The sequence below is a fragment of the Callospermophilus lateralis genome, chromosome 3 (assembly GCF_048772815.1).
Source record: "Callospermophilus lateralis isolate mCalLat2 chromosome 3, mCalLat2.hap1, whole genome shotgun sequence".
In the NCBI taxonomy this organism is placed as follows: domain Eukaryota; kingdom Metazoa; phylum Chordata; class Mammalia; order Rodentia; family Sciuridae; genus Callospermophilus; species Callospermophilus lateralis.
The window spans coordinates 144700753-144726981 of record NC_135307.1 but is presented as its reverse complement, the minus strand read 5'-3'; the positions used below and the strand labels follow the sequence as shown (position 1 = coordinate 144726981).

The following is a 26229-nucleotide window of genomic DNA, read 5'->3' as shown; positions in this document are numbered from 1 at the left end:
CCGGACTCCGGCTCTTGGAGTGTGCCGGCCTGGGCCCGGCCCTCGGCGCGCCTCGGCTGCGGCTGTGGCCGCTCGAGTGTGCGCGCGGGCACGTGTGCGCGGCCCCGGGAGCACGCGCGCGAGCCCCCAGTGTGTGGCAGCGGCGGCGGCAGCGGCGCGGCGAGGCTGAGGCTCTTGTTTACCAGCATTAACTCCACTGAGCGGAAAAAAAAAAAAAAAAAAAAAAAAGGGAAAAAAACCCAAGGAGGAGCGAGCGCACCAGGCGAACTCGAGAGAGGAGAGCAGGGGAGAGGGACGCTGCCAGCGAGCCTGTTCCCGGCGCGTCCGCGGCCGGCGCTCGCAGACCCTCGGGCCGGCTCCCCGGACCCCCCTCCCGCACCCTCCACGCCCCTCCCGCGTGAGGGGACCTCCACGGCGCGCCGCGCGCCTCAGCTTTGACCTTCAGCGAGCCGGAGCCCCCGCGCACGGAGTCTGCGGCGGCGGGCGGGGGCCGGCGCGGGGCGGGCGGCGGCGGGGAGCCTGGGCGGCGCGGCGGGAGTGCTGAGCGCGGCGCGGCCGGCCCGCCGCTTTGTGTGTGTCCTGGATTTAGGAAGGAGCTCGCGGCGGCGGCGGCGGCGGCGGCGGCGGCGGCGCTGAGGGAGGAGGCGGCGGTGAGCGGAGCCCGGAGGAGGAGGGGAAGCCGCTCATTCATTTTTACTCCGCATTTCTGTCCCTCCCCGGCCTCGCCCGCGACCTAGACTTCGGGGCAGTCTTGTGAACTGCGTCGCGCTTTCCCAGCGCGGAGGCTGGGGCGTCCGGCAGCCTCCCTCTCAGTCTGGGGGTCGGGTTTGTTTGTCCTCGCCGAGACGGATTTTGGCTTTGCCCCTTTTCTTAGCAGTTTTACCCGTCTTTTGCCTCTCTGGGTTTGAAAATGGAGGCCGACGACGCCGACATCCCGCCCCGGCGCGCCTCGGGTTCCCGACTCAGCCGAGCCTTGGGCCGCTGCTGCCGGCGCTGAGGGGCCGCCCCGCGCCGCCGCCCGCCCCGTCAGCGCTGTCCGCTGGGCCCCCGGGCCGGCGCCGCCTTCGAAGTATTGTTTCCTTCACCTTTTTTTTTTTTTTTTTTGGAGGTGGGGCGAAGACTGAGTTGGAGACTTTCTTCTTTTCTTTTCCTTTTTTTTTTTTTTTTTGAGAAAAGGGGAATTTCGTCCCAAATAAAAGGAATGAAGTCTGGCTCCGGAGGAGGTTCCCCGACCTCGCTGTGGGGGCTCCTGTTCCTCTCCGCCGCGCTATCGCTCTGGCCGACGAGTGGAGAAAGTGAGTATGTGCCCGCGGCCACTGCGGGAACTTTTCCTCTGAGGGGCTGCGCCCTGTTTGCGAAACCCGAGTTGCCACCGTCGCAGCTGTCGGGCCCCCGGGCTCGGGAGAGGCGGGGCGGGGCGCGGAGGGGGCTCTGCCGGAAGGCCCGAGCGGACTTGGGGCCCGAGCTTCTTGGTTTGGAGCCCCGCGGGCCTGAGCTCAGCGCATCCCGCGCGGGAAGGGCTCGGGGCTTTCTCTTTCGTGGTCCTGAGAGCCTTGTCCCACGGCCTGGTGGGTGGGCAGTGTTCAGTCCCTGGTGGCTTAGTGGCCCGGCTAGGACCAGGGACCTGGTAGCGAAGTTGGCACCGGGCGGGCCCTGCAGCCCCCGGGCCCACTCCACTCTCACTTCGCCCCTCCCTGATGCGCGGGCCGCTTGGCACACACCGCTGACCCCAGCGTGGCGCACAGACAGTGCTGACAGTACCCTTGGTTGTGCTGCGCGTCGCTGCTGGAGCAGACAGGGTGCTTGGTGGTGGGGATCGGGGAGCCGCTCATTCTCCGGGTGCCAGTTGTCCTCGAGGGGAAAATACCCGGCAGAGAGTCCCCGCAGCCCCAGGACACGTTTCCAAATATCCCGGCGAGGCCTCCAGTAGCACAACTTGCTTTGCTCCTCCAGGCACCTTGGGTTCCTGGTCTTTGCCATCATTTTAGAGGATTCGGCTTGTGTGAGTGTGTGTGTATTGGCGGGGGGGGGGGTCCCTCATCCTGGTCGGTCCCTAGGAAAATGTGAGGTCGGGACCTTCATCACCCAGGCTTTTCGGGGGCGTGCGACCGAATCCCTAGTTCGGACGGTTCAGGGGCTGTTTCAGTTTTTTACCCAGCTTGTGGACGCCTTTTTTCCTCCCTAAGGGTCTGGGGGATGGCAGGGTAGCGTCCACGTGTGCGTTAGTAGATGAGTGGTCAGAGCCGACGGGCATTCACACACACGTGCTCGCAACGCGGGGTGTAGCTACGGCCACACGGGGACATCTAGATGCCTGGCCATGAAAAGAGGTTGTCGTGCGCTGTCGTGTAGGGAGCTCCAGGATCTTGGGCAGCGGGGGGGGGGGGGGGGGGGGGGGGTGTTTTGTTTTGCGAGCGCAAAGCCCTGGCCTTGGTTTTGTTGTGGCCAGAGTTTTGTTGCATTGCCAACCCCCCGCCCCACACTTCCTTTGTACGTAGTTAATAAGCAATATTGCCCCATACTCGCTATCTCTTGCAATCTGATAGCTTTTGTTTTGCTGGTGTCCGGTAGGGGTAGGTAGGCAAGCGCGGGGACATAGAGACTGAGAACTCCCCATGGTATGTGGCGGCAGGAAAGGAGGGGGTTTTGTTCTACAAAAATAAATAAATAAATAAAGTATGGCGTACTGTTGGTACATTTGAGATGGTAGGGTAACTTGAACACGACTGAAAGTTTAAGTGCAGTCGCAGAACTGGTGCTGGGAAGGGTGAGGGCGTGTTGGTGAGTAATAGTTGCCTAAGTATGCAGGTGGTGCCTACTAAGTTTGAAAAATCACGACTGAGCCTTGAGGAGTGAGGGGGAGAAACAGGCAGCGGGGGCTGTGTGGCTCCATCACAGGGAAAAATCAGAAAGGGTGTTTTTATAAACAAATCCTTAAACGTCTTGTAAGAAATGAGTCCACGATGGAGGAAGAGTAGATCTTTGCAGAATTAGCGTGTTTACTGCATAGAGTTAGACAGCTGGGGGATGGGACTTCCACAAATCTGGACTCCCCTGGTCTTTGTTTTTCCAAACTTTTATCATACTGGATTCGGCGAAAGGCTTCCAACTCCCTTCTACTGGGGTGGGCGGGGGCCTTCTATTCAGGTGTTTAATGGTGTTTGGGGGCACAAAAGAAGGTTTCTAGCCTTTAAAAGCTAAATAAATATAATTCAGAAGACATGGGAGAGCTAATACATTTTATTATGTCATACTGTTGAAATATGTAGTTTTATTATTTAATATGAATTCTGAAATTCAAAGTAGCAGTTGATGGCCTTTCTCCTCCCAGACAGGATGCAGGCATCTTAAAATAGTATGTCTTGTTATTTGGAGCATTCTTCTGAAAATTCTTTGTAAAAGGTGCTTTCTTAAGAACATAAGAGGGGAAAGTGTGTTTTTATGTACGTTTTTAATCCCACCTCACCCAGACTCTTCCCAACGATTCTTTTAAAGTGGTAATTCCTTAAATCCTGATAGATGGCCAGAAGGCACCCCAAATTCTGATTATGGTTTGCTGAAGTCCTGAGTCAGTACCTTCCCCTCCCTCCTCTCTATAGCTTTGAGGATTTAATCTTGTATGTATGAACATTCCTTTAGTTTTTAGTCTAAAAGGTGCTAGACCACTTAAAAGAAAGCAAGTGAGTTTTTTCGGAGAGGAGTAGTAGATTGGGGTGTTGTTGGTTCACTTGCAGGTATTGTGTTGACATATTTAGGGATTAGTGACTTCTCTTTTGATAGCGACAGCAGTGTGGCATTTTTAACTTAAAGGATGTAGAAGTCATATGGACATGCTTGCTTTGTGTAACTCTACTTGAGCAGATCTTTGAAATAAAGGAGGTTTGGAAGTTACAAGTGACAGCCAAATCATCTCATGGCTGTTCTCTTTTTTAAAATCAACAGGCTTTTTTTTTTTTTTTTTTTTTTTTTTTTAATTTATAGTGGCCATCTCCTAAACAGGATTTAGTCATCTTTTTGCCCCAGGCATATATTCTATTGTCAGAGAAATATAGGCATGTGAATTGTTGGTGTTTAAAATAGTGTTTTATTATCTACCAGAAGGAGAATCCAGAATAATAAGTTTCCAAAGTAGCAAATTATAGTTTAGCATCTCTAGAGGAAAATAGCAAGCAAACAGTATTTTGTGGAGGGGTAGTGTGGGGATCAAATGTAAAAGGCCATATGTTTGATTTGTCAAAAGGATTGGAAAATTTCAACATTAAGAAATAAAGTTGAATAGATGAACCTTAAAAACATTACAAAAAGTGAAAGAAGTCAGTTATAGAAGATGACAGTTTGTGTGATTCCATTTGTATGAAATGTCCAGAATACGCAAATCCATAGAGATAGAAAATAGTGGTTGCCAGGGGCTGAGGGAAGACAGAATGAGGAGTGACTGCTAATGGGTATAGGGTTTCTTTTTGGGAGTGATAAAAATGTTCTAAACTTCCTTGGTTGTGATGGTTGCACAATTCTTAATATACAAATCACTGTTAAATTGTACATTTTAAATTAGTGACTCATTGTATGTGAATTGTATCTCAGTAAACTTTGTTTTTAAAAGTATTATGCTAAGGTTGAAAGTGATGTATTGTGCTACCTCAGACATAAAAATTAGATTAAAATTATTGACTAAATATGTCAGTTTGGTGCCTCCTTTTTTTTTTTTGATGAGTTTTTCAGATCCTTGAATTACAACAATACAACAAACTGATAATTGAAGCTGTAGCAGCAGAGATTCACTGCCATAGGAAGGAGAGAGACAAGCAGGGAAAAATGAATCTTGGGCAAACACAGCTTGAGTTAAGGCTTGAGTAGAGGAATTAACAAACACACATATGCTAGTGAAATTTAGAATTTTTTGGTAGAAAACCTTCGACTACATCTGAAATGATGTTGGTCTTTTCAAGATAGTTTAGGAACCTAGTCTGGATGGCTGTTTGCATTTCCAATTTTATTGTGTATGTTTTCCAACAAAGAAATAATGTGCTGTTTTAAGATGGTAAAGAATTTCCACTCTTTTTTGATATGCCATGCTAACCACAAGTGTTAGTAAATAAAGACTGTTCATTTTAATAGTGTTTTTTTTTTTTTTCTTTTTTGCTAATTTATACCTTAAATAGCTCTCGGATCTGAGCAGGAGGAGGAATCTTTGTAGAATACAGTAATTTCAGGCATTTAGTTATTTTTATTAAAAATATTAAAATTTATTATAGACAAAATATTTAAAAATATGGTCAGGACTTAAAAATCTGTTATTCCTTAATATTGTTATTTCTTTATCCAGATTTACCTTGGCCTTTCAATAGAAGATCCAGAAGAATAGTTGTTTACATTGGGTTTTGGTCTTTGTCTAAGGCTTAGTTTACTAATAAAAATGTTTCCTGCCCCTCCTATTGATGCAAGATCAGAGTAGTAATGAAAAACAAATATATCATTTTCACTTGTTGCCTTAGCCCCCCAGTGTTGCCCTCAAGGGATGGTTGTTTCCTTTTTAATGTGGTTTCATTTGCTTTGTAAGAATGTGCTGTGAAAAGTAACTGAATCTAGGCAGCACTTAGTGGGCACCTACTATATGAAAGCTGACTTTGTGCTAGACAGTACATGAGCCTACAAAGACAGAGAACTATGCTTTTGTTCTTGGGTATTTTATATATAAACTTATATGAAAGAAAGTTACTTGAAAATTCAGATTTTTTTTCAGACTCAGGACAGAATACAATTTTCATATAGACAGTGAGTAGCATTTTATTTATTTTTTTTTTAAAGAGAGAGAGAGAGAGAGAGAGAGAGAATTTTTTTTTAATATTTATTTTTTAGTTATTGGTGGACACAACATCTTTGTATGTGGTGCTGAGGATCGAACCCGGGCCGCACGCATGCTAGGCGAGCGGGCTACCGCTTGAGCCACATCCCCAGCCCCATGAGTAGCATTTTAAAGACCCTTTAAAGACCTTTCTCTAGGCTTAAGACCTGATATACAGCAATGCTGATGGGCTTGTGTATAGCCAGTGCTATGCTATCTTTGCCTTATTAATATTTTCTCTTATATTGAAATGTCATTGTAGGCCATGATGTACAGGCATCTGCCCATCTTAACCAACAGCATTGCCTTTTTAATAACACTGATTATGACTGTTGTGATTTAAAATGTGCAGTGTTGTTACTTTTTGCCAGAATATTGGGAGTCACAGGTGTGTACCTGAATGCTGCCTGGCATGTTTTGAGTTGTAAGAAAGATGGGACTTATTTTGAATTTTTCTTGGATTTGTACATTGCATAGTTAGCTTTCTGATAATCATTGGGAAATGTTCATAATTCAGGCCTTTTTATATATAATTTTTAAATAACTGTTTTTTTTTTAAGTGTGAGGGACTAAGAATAAGTTTGAGATGGCAATTAAATCCTGAAAGTTTTTGTTTTTTTTTTTTAATTTAATCATAATGCATACAAGACATGTTTTTCTCTGGGTTGTGACTTTCTTTGTTTTTTTTTTTTTTCAAAAAACTCAACCCTAGTTCATAGAAGAGGTATTTGTGCCTGAAGAACATCTTGCTTTGAACTGCTTTTCTTAGCCAATTTATGACAGGTGCTATCTGAGCCCAAGAGATGAAGTCTTTTCGATTGTACTAAATATACAATAGTTGCATACATGGTAGAGATACAGTTTCTTGATTTCTCTGGGATGTTCTGAAGGAAAATTTTGAACACTTTAAAGACAACAAAGTTCATAATGAATGATGAACTCTGAGTCCTCTTGGAAAATGGTGTTTGGCATCAGATTAGCAAGAGGAAGTTTTCCAGTTCCTTGTAAAGATGTGATTTGGCTTAAACTAATGGGCATGGGGGTGGGGGTAACAGTTCCAGTGTTTGTGGACATTGAGACCTGTCAATATTTGGGGAGCATAACTAATTTCCAGTATTTGTAAAGATTAAAACTTTGAAATATATACATAGCCCTTCATCCCATCACCCCTGCCACCCTCCCTCTCATTAGCTCTGAGGAAAGGACATATGTTTGGTGTATGAAATGGTTAGTAAACAGGATTTTAAAAAACATGTTAGGTTATTTAATCAACAGATGTACATTCCCTCCGCATGATGAAGTTTGTGTCTTTTGTTAAATTGTTTTGGTTTTATTTGACTGAAAATATTAACAGTATATTTGATTTTGAGACTTTTGGACTTTTGAAGACTAAATAGTTGTAATAGTTTCAACTTAGGTTTTAAAGTCCGAGATACTGTTTTTGGTGATTTCCCTCCTATTTTTTTTACTTAAGCCAATTTCACTTTCATCTTTTTTTTTTTTTTTTTTTTTTTTTTTTTTTTAGAGAGAGAGAGAATTTTTACTTATTTTTTAATTTTCAGTGGACACAACATCTTTGTTTGTATGTGGTGCTGAGGATCGAACCTGGGCCGTACGAAGACCAGACCAATGCACTACCGCTTGAGCCACATCCCCAGCCCCTCACTTTCATCTTATTAAATTGACTAATTTTGAAATCTTAAGGAAGATTGATATTTCTTTACTTGAATTGAAAAATATCCTCCTTCTATCCTTTTTTTTCTTTAAATACAAGTTGAATACTCATTTTACTCAATTCTTTTAAATTTATAATTTTTGTCTGATAATATAATATATTTTACCATGAAGTTTTTTTTTTTTTGTTGTTGTTGTTTGTTTGTTTGTACCAGGGATTGAACTCAGGGGCACTCAATCACTGAGCCACATCCCTAGCCCTATTTTGTATTATATGTAGAGACAGGGTCTCACTGAGTTGCTTAGAGCCTCACTAAGTTGATAAGGCCGGCTTTGAACTCACGATCCTCCTACCTCAGACTCCCTTGCTGCTGGGATTACAGGTGTGCACCACGATGCCCTGCTCTTACCATGAGATTGTAAAGGTATATAACAAGACATATAAATTACCGCTGTGTTTATTTAAAGGACTAAAGAAAAAACTAGTAAGCAAGGCTTTAATTTTTCTTTTTCACGTCCTGAATTTTTAAACTTATAGATAGCTACTTAGATTTTACTGATACACAACAGGGTAGCTTCTTTTATCATAAGGAACAAATACCTATAATTGCAATAACTTTTTACAGTGTATTGTGCTGTTATTTATTTTATGAGTTCCCTTAACTTAGTTACTGCTGTGATGACTAGTGTGTAAGCTGTTGGGGGATGTGTCCATGGAGCTCACCCACTGTCCTGTGGCTGTTGGCTGATGGTCTTGAAGCTCACACTTTTCTCATTTGGGATAGCAGAGCGGCTAACTACAGAAGGAAAATGCATACACCGAATCATATACTGTAGAGAGAGCTACAACTACTTTACATTACTCATGTTGTCACAGTCTAGAAAACATTTTTAGTGAAAGCATTCATGTTTTAAAAACTTTAGAACATAATCTATTCTTATTCCAGAAAGTTCTTGATGTGTGTGTGTTGGGGGAGAGTTTTAATCTTTATTCTCTTATCTCAGTTATTATTCTGTTAGTTTCCTTACTATTGTAGGCCATTAGTGTAGTAAGAATTCTATAATAAAAATGACATTTGTTCAGAATTGTGTAGTCTCTCCATCCATCTATCTAATTTGTGACAGTTTGAAATAAATACATTGTTGTTGGGGTTTTATATACTTTATTTGGTCAGTTTCTTTTTAACATGTCACTAGTTTTCTTTAAATTGGCTGTGTTGTCAGTTTTAAAAGCATACTACTTTTTAAATTATTCTACATTGGAGAATAAATATATTTTGACAGTTTTAAAGCATAAATATTTTATAGAGTGGATCTTTAAGATTTTCCTGAGATATTTTAAATGTTTACTTTCAGCTTGTCCTCTTCTGTAAAATAGAGTCAGTAGCTTGTATAAAATTATTATTTGGAATGTGTTTGAGTAAGTAAATGAGACATTACCAATTTGAATCAGGTGAATTTTAATTAATAGCACTTTAAGGCACTGAAATCTGATGATAATTAGAGAGCAATAAGTTTATGTATCTTAGTGACCTTTGATAGCTTCCTAAAAAACTAAGAAATATCCAGAGACATTTGTAGGAGATAACCCATGACCCATTTGACTGGATAAGTCTGCAAAGAATTTTCTAAGCCATTAGCTATTTATTGTCTTTAGATCATAAAAAGCTTTATCAGTTGTATCCTTGTTTATCTGTATCATCTTGTATTTATTCTCTCTACCTGAATTTTCCAAGTCTTATGACTTGGAGGAAAACAGAACAGATGGATACAGAGGGAGCCCAGCAGCAGAGGAAGATAGTTCTGGAGTCTGATTTCTATGGATAATGGGTCCATAGCATATGTTAGGTGACAACATGGTATAGTTTAATCACAAGAAATTCTTTTGTCAGAGTAGCCTTTCTTAGTTGGGTGCTGAATTCTCAGTTTTCTTTCTAATATGCACCTAATTAAGGTTTTCACAAGAAAGGTTGGCCGGAGATGGAATTTCTAGTTAAATTTTAGTTCTTCAGCCAGTCTTTTTCTGGAGAGACCAGTTAATTGAATGTTTCCTTTCGACCTCACTGAGTCACTTGAAATCACTCAAGATTTACCCCTGTTTCTGGCTCCACCCTGGTCCAGTCCAGACCTGCATCTCTACTCTCAGAGAGAGAGAGAGAGAGAGTACTTGCTCAGTTGGTCTCTGAACCAGCTCTGACTCCTGTGCCATCCCTTTGGCTTGATGGAGTTTTGCTTCTCAGAATGTGCCTTTTGTGGAGCTTCCTTGTGGTCCAAGAATCAAGTCTGAGACTCCCTCAAATTGGACTGTAATAGTTCATTAATGAGATTTTGCTATAGGGTAAGTTCCCTGTCCAACCCAATGCTTGGACTTTAGTGTGGTGGTGCGTGAGGCAAGCTATACCTATCTGCAAAGTTTTTGCTCCTCCTGTTTCCATGGCCTGGAGTGTTTTTTTCTCCTCCTCCTCCTTTTCCCCTTCCTCCCCCTCCTTACCCCATACTGAATAGCAGAAAGTGCTAGTCATGAGCATAGGAAGGTCACTTGGTTCAAGATTCTCCTTAGATGCCAGTTTTTTCTTTGGTTCCAAAGAAGTTATTTAATTTTTTGGAGACTTAAATATATGGTAAGTGTTTCTCTTTTTCTCACTAAATGGCAAAATAAGAAAGTATTTTCTAATGTATTTAGAAAAAGTCAGAAAAATTGGAGCAGGGAAATATAATTAAAAAAAATTAAAATCTCTTTTAAGTTTCAGGTAGATCTGTAAAACAGGGACAAGACTGTGACTGTCTGAAGGTAGCATTTTGGATCCGTGAATGAAAGGATGAGATGCCATCCTTTGCTTTCTAATTAATTTTCCTTCATGAAGCTTTTCACGGTTTCCCTAACTTTTGTGGATCTGGCTTTTCTTTATTCCTTTTGAGTTCATAACCATTGCTGTGCTGGTTAACAATGGTTTGTTTTGTCTTGTACCATGGTTGTCCATGTTTTACAAGGACAGAGGAGCCAAGTGGCTGGTTTGAATCTTAAGTTCCTCAACAGCTAAATTCTATGGCGAATTATTTTGTCTTCCTGTGCCTTAGTCTCCTCATCTGTGAAATGATAATTTTACTAGGAGTAATAATTTTACATTTGTTCATAAAAATTAGCTGAATTAATACCCATGTCAAGTGCTTAGAACAGAGCCTGGCAACTGTTAATTAGTCCCTATTACTTCAGTCGCAACTGTCTTATGGGTGTGTTGTCCTTGAACAGAGATGTTCTTTGGATATTGCCAAAAATACAGGATACAATTGATGTTTTATTGCCTCAATTGGTATAGAGCTTGGCACATAATAGTTCCTTATTAAGATTAATTTTGCTTGTTAAGCAGTTGTGTCATTTTACTTTTTCTCAGTAAACAGTGGCCAGTCCCTACAGATCACTTATATTTCAGAGATCTGTTTTTATACATTTTCCCTTAATCATTTCTCTTGCCAGTTTCTGCCAGTGCCAGAGAGGTGTGCAGTGTACACTTTGCCCATCTCACCAATGCATAGGCGCCATCTAGTGGCAGTATGGGAAATTCAGCCTCTTCCGTAAGTGAATCCATAGCATCCTGAGGATGATGATGGCCATTCCCCACAACTTCCCTAGATTTTCCTTTCTGGCATGATTCCTGAGACCTGATTGCAAGAAAATGTGTATACTTTAGGCTTCTGTAGAAATCACTTGGGTATAGTTTTGGGTTAAGGTTGCTCGACTATGTTAGGAAGCAACTCAATGAGAGAATTAGGATCTTCAGAAATCATGTAAACAAGTATACTATAAACTCTTGGGCAGTTCTTTGACCTGAGACCTGTGTGTCCTTTAAAATTAGAATTTTAAGATATTTTTATAGGATTTTCGTAAGCCAAAAGTTCTGAAGTATTTTTTTTTTTTTTTTTTTTGAGATTAGGGATTTTAGAAAACAAAACAAAGCCATAGGACTGGGGGTATAGAACACTTGGGTAGCATGCACAATAAGACCCTGGGTTTGATCCTTAGTCCTGGGGTGGGGCAGGGTGGTCACAAACAAACAAATCCTTCAAGACCCCAAAACACTAGTGATTCATTTTGAAAAATACAGCAAGGTTTACTTTCCATTGCTTTATTGAAATATGTAGTCACATTTTAATTATTGTTCTTATGTGTGTCCCTTTGAGCTATTTTATGTAGTTAAGATATTTATCAGCCATAAATACTAATAGTAAATAGAAAATACTCCCATTACTGATGTTAGGCCCTATGTTGGCTGTACTTTGTTAGATATTTTTCTGCATTTGTTCTCATTGATAATTTCAGAATTTATGCTTTCCCACTTCTTTAATGAGACTACATATAGTACATAGTGGTTTTAGATCAGTTTCCCCATGATTGCCTTTTCTTACTTTTAATTTAGAAATCACTTCTTTGACTTTTTGAGAGATAATTTCACCTTGCCTTCCTTTAAGATATTCTGAACAATTACCGTGGCTGTTTTTAAAGCAGGTTTTGAATAGTACCAGAAATAAGGACACACTTGATATTTGATTGTCCTGTTTTGACATTGGGCCTGGCACATAGTAAGTCCTCCATTAATGTGTGTTCTATAATATTTATTTTGCTAAGGTGCTTAACAAGTGTATATGAATTAATGGGTTTGCCTGGGCTGGTGGAAGCCCTTCTGCTTGGAATGACCATACTACTGGGTTGTCCTTTGAGACAAACTCAGTTTAAGAACTAGTTAACAATTTCACTCTTTTTGGCAACTTTGATTTTGTGTGCAGGATGGTCGCTCTGACTTCATGCTCTTATGATACACCAGGCCTCTCACAGGGCTTCTTAGACTGTTTTCTCCCTCTGTAGAGCTGGTGACTGGTGCCTTGGTTATCATTGAATCCCTGGACATGGCTTAGCTTTTGACACATAAAGAAGCTCAAGCAATGGAGGAATTCTAAAAGGAACCCATCCCCCTTTCAATTCACTTTGACACACTGTACATATAACAAATGTCTTTTCATCTTGTCATTGTAGCTGTATTTACTGAAACATTTTAGCGGACCAGCTACAAATACACGAAACTTGGAAGCAATAAAATGATCTTTAAAATATTTTTTTTTTCCATAGGGATTTTGCAACTAGAGGTGGAAAAACAAAAACAAAAACAAAAACAAAAAAAAAAAATGAGATGTGGAAAGAGTATTTTCCACTCTAACTTGTATAAAGGTGACCTCATCCCTGTGGATGGAGACCATGTTCTATAAGTTCCCTATGGATAAGATTGAATGAATAATTCATCACCAATTCTTGTTTTTTTAAAAAAAAATTTTAGTTTTAGGTGGACATAATAACTTTATTTGTTTATTTATTTATTTTTTTTATATGGTGCTAAGGATCAAATCCAGTGCCTCACATGTGCCTCATATGTGGTAAAATCCCAGTCCTACCAATTCTTGTTTGTGGTATGCTTTCAACTCTCATGAAGCTTGGTGCCTGATTGGAGGTGGGCACTTTTAGGCTGAACTTCAATGTGTCTGTCTCTGGACTGGTTTGATACAGAGGGCCAGGGTGGAAAGAGAGGTCTGGTGGATATCACATCCTCTGCAGCTGCTGAATGACAAGGTGGGCTCTTTCAGCCATTCTTCCAGACTTTAAATCCCAAGACACAATGCAGATTTAGTTGGAATCTGGATAGAAGTTTGCTTCTGCTTCTGGCATTGTTTTCTTAGTGAGGCCAATAAAGTTTTGCCTTAAATCCTGAGAAGGACTTTAGCATGTCTTGAGGGTCTCTTGTTACTTGCGCCTCTCCTTCTGCTCTGGTACTGCTGTGGCATAGCCATAGGTCAAGGTTTTAGACAGTCTTGTCTTGGAGCCCTTGGAGGGGTTGAAGCCTTCTCCCTGTTCCCACCTTTGGCAGAACAAAGTTTTCTTGTCTGAGATAGAGGACTCTCAAACTTAATTAACACTTAAGAAATTATTGTTAAAGGCTTGATACTCCTGAGGAGACTGGTAAGGTAAGATATTTCTCGTAGAAAATGTAAACAATCATTTGAACCTGGTATGTTAATTTCAAATGCAGATTATAAAAAGTGACTTGTAAAATTATTCTGTGAATGTTGGAACTAGGTAGATGTGAACTCACCTGGAAGAGCTAGTGCTACCTTGCCTCTCTCTCAAAAAGCTGTGTCTCCTTGAACAGTTCACTGTCTTTCTTTCTCAGATGCAGAGAGCATGTTGGAAAGGTAATTGTAGACCTCAGGTGTCCATCTGTAATTTGGAATAATACCATGGGAATTAGTAATAATGTGTCTGAAAATGCTCAGCAGACTAGCACACAGAAAACGTACAACAAATGGATATTGTTCTCTTCCCCTCATTGCCATGGTGGCCCTGTGGGCTGTCTCTGGGTCTCTAGTCCACTTATCTCCTGCCAGCACTAGAGCATAGCCACTACTTAGGATGTGTCTTCTTTTTCATATCCATGGTGAGTGTTTGAACCAAGAAAGTCTAAGTCTTAGGACAGCCTTTGGAACCACTAACTGGTTTGCGCTCTCTGAAAAGTAGTCTTTACCTTGAGTAGCTGGCTGAAATGAGTAGTGGAAAGGGGACTTGATGACATCCAGGGTCTCTGCTCCATTGGTGAACACTTGGAAAGAATGCTTGATTTATTTTTCCCTCCCACCCCAAGGAGCTTACTGTCTAGTTGGGAAAAGTCAAATGCATCTTGAGCATTCTGAATACAAAATTCAAAATGCTCCCAAATCTGAAACTTTCTGAGCATCAAGTCAGTGTCTTATCAGTGATAGAAATTTCTGAGAATTTTGGATTTTCAGCTAAGGAATGACTGATCTGTAAAGTGTATGTAAATGTTCCCAAATCTGAGAAACTCTGAAAGCAGAAACATTTCTGGTCCCAAGAATTTTGGATAGTGATGAATAGCAACAGGCAATATATGTTTAGTGCTAAATTATGGGATGTTGACTTAAGAATTTGAAGTGTGTGGGCTTTGGAAGGTGGGCTTGTGACGCTGTTAAATAAATAGCTTAAGGAAGCTTTAGGAATGATGTCTGACTTTAATGTGCTTCAAGCATCTGTCTCTTAAGCTCTCAGGAAACCTCATCTCATGAGGGGGAAGGACTGTGTGGGACATGGGTAGCAGCCTGCCCCAATAGAGTGGAGAGTGGGTGTCAGATCCAAATATGTCAGGGGAAGGAACTTGACTGAAGGGTCAAGAATAGTGAGCTTTGAAACTGTTGGAATATTGTGGTGACCCAGGGAGCATCCTAGGGAGGGTGCTCTGGCCCCTTGATGGAGTCAGTATTGGGGAATCACAAACAGTCTAGTGTGAACCAGTGATGTGTAGAAAGGGGGGTAATGAGTATGGGGCCAGGGAGGATGTATTTATTATCTCTAGATCTGAGACAAGGGAAGCAGTAACCATTGGACTCCTTGACCTGGCTCTGGGTTTGAAGGGGGTGACCTGTAAGGTAAAGTTCCTGTCGGGGAAGGGGGAATGAGTTGATGGAGGAGCTGGTAAAAGGACCAGAGGCTGGGACCTAACTGAGAAGAGATCAGGTCTGTGGATGGAGAGACAGAATCCATGGCCCTGGGATTGGCTGGAAGAAACATCACAGAACAGGCCCTTGAGGAGGTGCCTAGTGCCTTAGGGGCACAGAATGGGGAGAATTCAGGGGAACAAACCTCTAGTGAAGCTTGATTCAGATAGCCAAGCTTTCTGGAGACTGCAGTATTCACCTTTGTAGAGAACTGGACTTCAGAGAAGTGGAGAAGTTCTTTCCTCTGTTAGTGGCACCATGGGTACCAGTAGGGTCAAGGGCCAGGATTAAAACCTGTGGGAGTAATATAAATTCTCCAAACTTGCCTCCCTTCCTCAAAAAAGTAAAAGTTGGGAGAGTGGTGAAATTTTTTGAGGTGAGCTCTTTGCTGTTTATATGCTAGGGGCACTGCTTTCTAACTTTCAAAGGAAATCTGGGCCAGAAAAAAACCTTTGCTTCCTTCTGAGCTGGGGCAGATGGGCCCAGTGATGGCCTTGGGCTGAATCACTGCAGTGGCCTTGGGGTCCTTATGACTGGGATCTGGAGACAGACCTTGTTACCCTGTGGTGCTGGCCAACCTGGGAGGATGATTTCCAGCCTTTATACAAGCAGAGAGGAATGATTTGTTTAAAAGGAGATGCCAACTTTACATCCTGGTCTGGGCTTTCCTACTGGTGCTTTTTAACTGGTATTGATTTATGTTTTAAAATGAATTGGGCACATTGTAATTCTTGATGCTCAGCTACTAGCAGCCTGTTCTGCAACTGTTACTGTTTGTTTCACTCACAGGTAACATTGAAGAACACAGTGATGTAAGAGGCTTGGTGGGAGGGTGACATTATTTGGTCAGTGGATTTTTGTATTACTTCCTACTATAGGGCATTCTGAATTTTAAATCATTTTTTTTTCACTTGTTATTAGACAGGCTCTGTTTACCCTAGTTGGAAAGTAGGCTTCTGCCTGGCCCCATTCCTCTTTGAGCTTAGAATTAGAGCTCAGAGCCAGTCACTTAGAAGCCTGGGGATCAGCAGAGCCTGGGAAGGTTTTCTCCCTCATTGCTTCGCTGTTCTCATGTGTCAAATGGAAGGTAACAATTGTGCCCTGGGTCAGAGGACTATTAGTAGTTCTTCCTTAGTGATTGCCTTAAGTCCCTGAACTTAGTGCCTGTCACAGACACTAGGAGTTAGATGATATTGCTAAAGATAGAGGAGCTACACCTTTGAAGTTATTTAGTTCCTTAAGAAAGAGAGAAAAATAGTACTTTCCTGGCTGTATATGGAGTGAGACATTCTGCTCTTAGCTACCCTTGCTGTTTCTGACTGTAGAATTAAGATGATATGAGTTTTGTTTTACATAAAAAGTTGCACCAATGCTCTGTGAGGGAATAGAAACATCTTTCTCCCTTCCTCCTCCTGATACTACTCCTGCCTCTGGGGAGGAGATTGAAGCATCCTTCTCTGGGAGATGGATTGTTTGGATTCCAAGTGCCCTCTTAAGAAGGCTAGTGTGTCCTGTCCAAAGAGTTAAATGACAGAAATGAATCATTCACATATTGTGTGAGCTGTGCAGTCCTGTCTTGTCCTTTACTCTTTACCTTCTTCAGGGGTAGGAAATAGTTGAGGGTCATGTGGTTTCTGGGCAAGAGCAGGTCAAGGGCACGGGGAGAAGAAGCATGGGGCTTATGTTTCCAACTAAAATTTGGGACACAAGATCTGAAAAGCAGAAATCTAGGTGTCCGTTAACTAATTATAATCATTTAAATTGAGAGTGGGGAATACTGAGATACTGTGGCCCTTGTAAATTGAGGGCTACCCTCAATTTGAGGGATGAAAGTCCCCAGAGACTGGGGTCCTGGGGGGGTTGGGAAGCCAGTCCCAGATATGTTGCCTGGATTAGTAAATGCTTGCAAGAGATCCTTGCTCCAGGATGATGAGCAGGAGCCAGACTTTTGTTCTGCTTCCTGGGTTACACAGGGTCCCTGCCTCCCAGGACCTACACTGAAGCATAATCTTCCTTAGGCAGTTGGTAGGTGGGCTTGTGGCTTGCTTGGGAGCCATTAGCCATGGTGGTGATTCCAGGGGAAATGTGTTGTGAGCCTGGACCATTTACTGAATCATCTTAATTCCTAGTCAGTAATGTTACCATTTACTTTTTTTCTTTTTAAAATATTTATTTATTTATAGATGAACACATAGTATCTTTATATATTTTTATGTGGTGCTGAGGATTAAACCTAGTGCCTCAAACATACAAGGCAAGCACTTTACCACTGAGCTACAGGCCCAGCCCCTGTTACCATTTACTTTTTGAGATCAAAGATCTCTTCAGAGGAAAAGTTAATTCCTTTGGTTTAAAACTTATTTCTTGAGGCCAGTGAGAAGATGGGGGAATATCATTGGTCATTGGTGAAATGCAAGTCAAATCCACAAATAGTAATGCTTCACAACCATTAATATGACCATTGTTAAAAAACCATATAATAGTTATAGGGCAGGATGTAGGGAAATTGGAACCCTGTGCATTGTTGGTGGTATAGGCACTGGAACATGGGATGGGGGTTCCTCAAAAAAATATAGAATTACCACGGGATCCAGCAATTCCACTTCTGGGTATATGAATGAAAAGTAAAACTAGCAACACAAGCAGATATTTGTATCACCATGTTCCTGGCATTTAATGATGACTTTTAATAGCCCAAAGGTAGAAACAATCTGAAAGTCCATGGATGTACTATTCAGCCTTTAAAAAGAAGGGAAATCCTATCACATGCTAAAATGTGGATAAACTTTAAAGACATTATGCTAAGTGATGTCAGTCACAAAATACTGTAGAATTCCACTTATATGATGTGTCTGAGGAGGTCAGGTTTACAGAGAAAATACAATGGAAGTTTTCAGGGAAAGGAGGGTGGGGGAATAGGGAGTTGTTTAATGGGTACAGAGTTTTAATTGGGAAAATGATATCTGAATGTGGATGGTAGTGGTGGTTGCATGCAGTGTGAATGTGCTTAATGTCACAGAACTATATGCTTAAAAGTGGTTGAAATGTTAAATTTTATGTTATGTATATTCTACCATGTTTTTTTTATAAAAGAAAACCCTTATTTCTTTTTAAATATTTTTTTCTAGTTGTCGATGGACTTGTATTTATTTATTTATATGTGGTGCTGAGAATTGAACCCAGTGCCTCAAACATGCTAGGCAAGTGTTCTCCACTGAGCTACAATCCCAGCCCCCCAAACCCTTATTTCTTGATAGATGTGTCTGTGAACATATGTTTTGTAGGTTAGTGAGGAAACATTCTGGAAGACCAGTCCCTGCCTGTGGAGGCCACACCAAAGGGGCAGGTGCTATGTCAGAGGTACCATGGCATCTCAGTAGGGCTGTATGAGGCCTGGAGGCCTTAGAGGTGGAGCATTTTTGAGCTGAGGGTCACAAGAGTTGGATCTTCTGTCCAAAATGAGAGACGGTATTATAGACACTGTTTTCCTTTCAAGGAAGACAAGTCTAGAGTCAAACTCTCGTGCCATTGTAGTCACAGATGAAATTTATTGCTAATCAGCCATGTGATGTGTAATTGCTTTTTCATTTCTCATTTTTCCAGAAGAAAGGTTTGTTTAGATATTTATTTCCCTCCTTGATTATACTGGAAGTTTTTCATTTGTTCTGACAGCTCAATTTCTTTATTGTAAACTGATTCCTCCATCACATAGGGAGTCCTGAAAGGAAGGGGTTGATTACCGTAGGCAAGAATGTGAGCATCTGAAAGTAGAAACGCGTCAGAGGTTTCACTTTGTAGGTGAGGAACCTGAAGGTCCTTTAAGGCATTCATTGCTTGAGGTCATGGGACATGTGCCACATCTCAAAGGCCAGAATTGACTCAACACCATTCCAGTATATATTCTGGGGCCAGCCCTTGATATGCAACTGTCATCCTCTAGTTTAACAAGACACCAGTACTCAGGCCTCTACCTGCTGGATTTCAAACAAGACCAAGAGGTAGCTGAATCTGTCTGGCTGTGAGAGGAGCTTTCTTCATTCTGCCCCCATAGCAGTTCTTTTTGGTCTAAGACCTATGGGACAAAGCTGGCTGCTGGTGGCTGATCATATTTGGAAATTAGACTGGCCTTTCCCCAGCATCTTAAAAGCTAACCAGAGTGATCACTGTTTTTTCCCCCTGGTCCTCCCATGACCTTTTGCTTGTTTGTTTGCTTTCTTTGCCTGACCACTGGGTAGGGGGTGTTGTCACATGATAGGAGGCAGGCGTGACTCTTCACTGGGTTGGTTATGTGCTCTTACAGGGTTGTATGGATGTCTGAACAACTGTGGACTGCCATAACAAATTACCATAGGCTGGGTGACTTAAACAATAGACAGAGGTCACAATTCTGGAGGCTCAATGTCGAAGATCAAGGTGCCAACTGATGTGGTTTCTGGTGAGGGCTCATTTTTAGGCTCACAGAGGGCAAATATCTTTTCACTGTATTCTCACATGGCAGAGGGATCAGGGGTTTCTCTTTATACAGTGGTGCTGCTGGGTATGGAGGTAGGCCTATAATCCCAGCTACTCTGGAGGTTGAGGCAGCAGGATTGCAAATTCAAGGCCAGTCTTGGCAATTTAGTGATACCCTGTCTCAAAGAGGGGAAAATGGTGATCTCATCATGACCTCGTTTAAACTTAATCACTCCCTAAGTCCCTACCTTCTAATACCATCATTCCCTTGGGAATTGGAGTTTCAACCTGTGAAGTTTTGGGGGGACATAGGGTTGCAGTCCATAATGGAATGATGTTATGTGCTGTAGGTAAACATTCCAAAGGTAAGGTCCTGTTTATGTATAAATTCTTGGCCAAGTCTGAGAGTTGCTTCCACATTAATTTTTTAAAACTTAATTACATGCCAGGTATGATAGTGGATGCATGGAATCCCAGCAACTTGGGAGGCTGAGGTTGGAGAATTGCAAGTTCAAGGTCAACCTGGGCATTTTATCAAGATGTTGTCTCAAAAAAATAAAAATGATTGGGAGGTGTGGCTCAGTTGGAGAGCACTCTTGGTTTCACTCTTCAGTACCACAAAAAAAAAAAAAAAATAAATAAACTTAAGTGGAACTCAGTATCAAAATTATAGTCAGTGTTCTATGTCTGTGGGTTCCAGAAACATGGGTACAACAAACTATTGATCAAAAGTATTTTTGGGGAAAATTGTTTAAGTACTGAACTTTTACAGACTTTTCTTCCCTTGTCATTATACCCTAAACAAAATGACTGTTTACAAACATGAATTGTATTAGATATTGTAAGTCATCTAGAGTTGACTTAAAGTGAGTGAGAGGATGTGGGGAGGATGTGCATAGGTCCTGTGCAAATATTCTTCTTTTTTATAGAATGGTCTCGAGCGTCATTCAGTTTTGGTACCTGCATTGAATCCTGGATACCAAGGGATTCCATGGTATCCTCCATGTATACCAAGGGACAACTGCAGGTGTTTTCAGGATGACACAGAGAACATTTGCCTTCTCAACCACATGCTTGCGATGTACAGTTCACCTTCTGTGCAACTCATTGCTTTTCTTGAAGTGGACGCAGTTTGAGAGCACTCCATTATTGAGAATTTTTGCATGACCCCCATTCCCCCATTTTAGGATAAGTAATTTTCTTATTTTAGACTCTGTAGGAGCTACATAGAGGGGAATTATACTCCAGAGGAGTTTAACTTTCATTTTTTGAAAACTTAGTTTCATGTAAGTACATTCCTCTTCTCTCTCTGCTGTAGTGAACACACTTGTATCTGACCTGTGGAATTCAGTCAAAAGTAGCTCATCTTGATCCTTCCCCAGGGCCTATTTTGTGAAGCAGGCACCAACATCGTTCGAAGGGGCTGCAGCAGCAGACAGACCTGCCTCTGCTGCTCCTTTCAGAGCTGGTAGTGGTACTTGTTCTCTCCAGCAAATCTAGAATCTGGGGAGGTGATTGCTAATTGTTTATAAGCATTAACTGTTTACCAGTCATACTTGCTATTTTAAATCTGACCCTGCTATTATGTTGTTTTGTTTCTGTTCACAGTTAAGCTTTAAGCTGGGTAGAATTTTGTGATGAGTCACTCCCATGATGGTAAAATTGGTATCGATCAAGCCATCCTGTTAATTCTGTGAGCAGCTTAGAAACAGGTGTCAGTCTTGAGGTTTCTGCCAGTTTGGATCCCTGTGATCCCTGTGTGTTGGGGGGTTGGGCTGGATTTACTGCAGACCTGGGCAATTCCTTGTATCTGCTGATCTGAAACCTTCAAGGGGACCCTGGGTGCTTAACATGCTTCTTGGAACTTCTGCTGCCTTAAATGAAGGGGAGACAAGTCTATGTGAAGTTGTCTCTTCACTTTTGTTCCCTGAACTCCACCCTGGATACCTTTTTGAGTTTTCAGGAAAATTGTACAGCTATTTGTGAGGAATTAGTGATCCTGCCCCAACCTAGGGCTTTGAATTCTTTAGATTTTTATTGGAGACTGGTTAGAAAGTGGCCCTGCAGGTCAGATGTCCTGGCTGCTGTGAATTACTATCCACTAGTGGACTGGGAAATGTTGAGGGTGAGGGTGATGGGGAAAGGCAGTAAGCAGAAATAACGAACCTGCTGCTTTGGGGATGTGGAAATTCAGGACCTTGGCTCCAATTTATATGAGGGTCATCAGTTTTTACCCACCTTCCTTCAGTCTTCTGGATAGCTTTGTCAGAAATTGAGGAACTTTTAACCCAGGGCTATATGGACAGTTCATTGTCCCAAGCCTGGCCTCAGACGTTGACCACCTGGTAAGGAAGCCACTCAGGGTTCAGAGGAATGCTCTGACACTGACAGATGCCAGGCCTGCCTGTGAAAACATGCACTGAGAATGCCACTTGGATTCCCTTCAGTGGGTAGCCGAGTTGTGGTGATTGGTGTTGCTTTTTCTGCAGACAGAGGAGGCAAAGGAGGCAGCTCAGGGGTCCAGGGGATGTTGAACTGAACTGGGTAGAGAGAATTCAGTTTTGTAGGAGTTGAAGAGAGAAACAAATTGGAGTGTTGGGGTTTTTCAGGGATCTGTTGGGGGACATAAGATGTAACCCCTGCCTGACAAAGAGTCTGTGTCATCTTTGAAAAGAAAAGGTATACATAGCTGTTGGGAGTAGGACTAGACACTTTTACCATAGAGTGGAAAGAACTGTGGAAATTGAGGAATAGAGCATACTGCCCAAAGGATCCTAGAGGCCTCGCCAAAGATTAGGACTTTCCTAGGCTTGGGTTCAGGTCTTTAGAGATGTGGGATGGATCTTATAGCAAGCCTGGAGAGGAGGGCTTATTTATGTAGTAGAGGGGATGAGACTGGGGAAGGCTTTGGGGTTCCTTAGAGCCCAGGTTACAAGGTATAGTTGATACTACACCATTTTGAGCAAAAGAGTTCAATTAAAAACTAGTTGTGTTCTTTGTGTTGCATTAAAGCAACACACTGGAGGTTCCTGGTCTTTGAGAAAGAACCTTGAGCCTTTGAGGGGAGGTAATAAACAGTGTCTAGCAGAGGAGATGGAAAGAAGTTGGTCTCAGGGATCCTAGGTGGACCTTTCTGATATATCCTGATGGGTCTTCCACATGCTTATGCACATTCCTGCATTTGCTTATGGTAGATTCATTTTGGATGCCAGAAAAAGGACCTCCCAAATGATTACAACAGACACAAGTTAGTAGAAATGACTGTGTTTCCTCTTTTTTTCATTTGCATTGCTTCCCAGATTAATGTCCATTTTTAAACCTGTCATCTAGTGTGACCTGTTCATATAGGTAGCATGTTCTATTTCCATATAAAATTGTTGGGAATATTTTACAAACTGTGGTACCTTTCTAGTCCATAGGACTTTGGAGTAGGAAGTTGCCCATTGAGCTGCTATTACTCTTTGGGAGGAGGAAGATCTAGCCCTCTTTTCCCTTGATCAGCATAATGGACTGTCCACTGTGCAGGTCTTTGTTTTGTTCCTCCCCTTGATGTAAATGCAATTATGCAGAGTGAGCCCTTTCCTGCACTGTTATTAGAGCTCCTTTTTGAAGCTGGTGAGGTAAAGGAAGAACAGCGACCCTACTGTCTGCAGGTATGAAAGAAAGCATTCCTGCAGTTTTGTTTTATGGGCCTTTGCATTTTACTCAGACTCAGCAAAAATCTCTCAAGTATAGCCTTAACTGAAAACAAGAGTGACTATTGTTTTTAATCACAGTAGGGTGTTTGGAGATGTGAAATATTTAGGGTCCCAAGGGTCCATTCCAGGTTCAACATTGGGGAGGAATGAGGGAGCTAAAGTTTGGGGTAGGCTCTGGGAGCTCTGACCCCTTCTCCTTTGCATCATGGTAAACAAAACCCCATTTGTAGAAAGTGAGTTCCAGCTGAGCTTTTAATTATGGGGGTGAGGTTTGTATGTTGGTGGGGGTATGAAGCTAGAGGCTGGTGGCTTACTTTACTGGTTAATTTACTCTGGCCCTTCTGTTTCAAGTCCCAGCTCTTTTAAGATTCAGAAAATAATGCAAAATGCCTAGGATTTTTGAAATTCCTGGTCTTGGAGACTTGACTACATAAAAGAGCCAGGACTTTTGAGCTGGCCATTTCAGGATCAGCCATTTCCCACTTCCTGATTCATAGCTTCCAGGATTTGTAATGCCTGTAGCTTTTTTCCTTCTCTCTCTCTCCCCTTTAAAAGCAGCCATTGAAAGAAAAAATAAATAACAAAATCTCTATCCCAGAAATTCTACTTCCTGTTGTTGTACTATTGCAGTCTGAAAAAATAGCTTTGTAAGTTTACGCTCTTGTTTGGGCTTTTTCAAAGAAATTCTTGAGATCTTTTTGTTTGGACAGGCTGTATGAAGGCGATAAGTTAAAACGACTTCAGCTTAATCAGCACACAAGTGCAGAGGCTACATTTTAAGGTCTTTCTTAGTTTTATGGTATGTATATGAATATAATACAAGCAATAGTAAGCTGCTCAGCCAGTGCACACAGACGTTTTCCATTGTGCCAGTTGTTTCCCCCATAATGTTTAATGTTTATTTTTAAAAGATGAATTCAGGCACAAATTGCATTTTGTGACTATAAAAGAATTGGGAATATTTATGTCCCTGCAACAAGGGAGAAAGATCCAAAGTAATCAAGACAATGTCAAAATGGCAGGCTTCACATTTTCCCACCATTCCTTTTCATGAAATAAAAGTGCAGATCAGCAAAAGTGCTGAAAGTTCAAATCCTTCCTTACTGCAAATTTTATTTTTCTAATTTGAAGATTCTGGTCTTCTTTGTGATAGAAATCATAACTTTTGAGAAATACAAAGCCTTTCCTGCGTTAAGGGATGATGTCTTGACCTCTCAGGTGGTTCTGACTGGGTTAACTAATTTTGATCTCCGAATCATTTCATCTGTTCTGAATAGACTTTTTGTTTTTTTGTTTTTTTTTTACCAAATGCAGATGACCAAAACAGTTGAAGCAGGATATCTGGTGATGTTCGACAAGAAACTCAATGAAGATTAATGCAAACATTTCTGGATAGGGTTTCTAATGTCCAGATTCCATTCTGTAGCCCAGTAACTTTTCTTTGGAGACACTGACCATTATTTTTGAAAGAAAAAACAAATAGCAAAATCTCTATCCCAGAAATTCTACTTCCTGTTGTTGTACTATTGCACTATGAAAAATAGCTTTGTAAGTGCTGTGGCCTGCCTTCTCTGGGATGATTGTTAGGTCCTTTTGCAGCACACTTGGTTTTATACTGTATGGTTAATTGATATACTGGCACATCAGTCACACCATATATATCATTTACTACATGGTCAATTGATAGACTGGTAACATTGCCATCTTCTGGAGGACTCTTCTCAGTGGCAGATAAGAGGCTGTAAAACAAATAATAGATAATCTTGTTCTTTTGTCCTCCTCTGTTGTGGTTCTAGTGGGAGAATGACATCTATCTTGGTGGCAGAGATTTGGGAGCTCACTCAATGATAGAAATTGGGAGGAAATACTTAGATCCCTAGGTGATGACTTTTACTTATTTTATTAAAGCAGAGGACTTTTAACTTAGCAACATTATAGATCATCTTTGAAAATACCTGTGTTTGTAGTGAATGGGGCAGTGAACATTGGATTCCCAGTGCTGGTATATGCTTTGATGTTACAGTTAGATACTCCCAATTTCACCTTTGGTTGGTGAAGAAATTCCCAATTTCTACCTGTGTCATAGAGTTCTTGGGAGCTGGGAGTTCTGAATTTGCAGATGAGTAAGTGCTTTATAAGGCACTGTTCATCTGCAAAATAGTTGATGTGGAAATACCTGATAGGCAGCTTACTCTGTGTCAGACTTCTTTGTGTTTGAGACCAGCATCTTTTTTTTTCTGGAAATCTGACAGACTCCTTTTTCTCCTCCTCCTATGAACTTCCCATTGTGGTTGCAATTTCTCTGAAAAATATTTGGAAAAAATGTACATCTATGTTTCTCTTGTCCAGTGAAGGCTTTCTTGAGGGCTTAGACAAGCTTGATGGGCAGTGTAAATTTGAGATGGTCTTTGAATTGTCAGTGTTAATGCTACTTATAGATTCTAGAAAATATGTATGCTCAAAAGTATTAATGATCAAGTCTCAGCTCTTTGGAAAGTGGGTTTTTTAGACATGTTTTAAAATAATTACTGTGAAGCAAATCTGTCACATTGAAACAGGATTTGTTATTAGAATATAGCAAGATATATCAAAAAGGCAAAACACAGTGGCCGTGATTGCTCGGACTTAAAATTTTAGAAAGGGAAACTATAAGCTCCATGAAAGCAAGAACTGTGTTCACTATTGAGCACATGGTATATGGCATATGGTGGATATTCTGTGAATATAAGTTAAAGATATGGAGGTCTTGGGAAGTTCTGAGATCCAGATGATAATTTAAAGCTTCTTCCTCCTCCCAAAACTGTGCTCCAATAAAAGCCCATTGTATCCTGCATGTGAGGTCTCTAGAATGGGTTCAGTTAGCTCTGATCATTGATTCAGCAATCAAGTCTACATAAGGCACGGTAATGATTGCACATATTTGACCTGTTTAAAGACAATGAACCTTTAATAAGGAAAATTTTGTCTCCTTATACTACAATTATTTTATTATGTTTAATGCTTTTTTCA

At 41.6% G+C, this 26229-nt stretch overlaps 1 protein-coding gene across 1 annotated transcript in view; it reads left to right on the top strand.

Moving 5' to 3' along the window:
• The first annotated feature begins 1151 nt into the window (after positions 1-1151).
• The window catches only part of Igf1r (insulin like growth factor 1 receptor), a 292619-nt gene continuing 267541 nt past the window's right edge, over positions 1152-26229 (top strand). Inside the window, exon 1 of the mRNA XM_076851403.2 lies at positions 1152-1295. Within this exon, the coding sequence (XP_076707518.2) occupies positions 1202-1295 (94 nt within the window). The 5' untranslated portion in view covers positions 1152-1201. The remainder of the gene's footprint in view (positions 1296-26229) is intronic.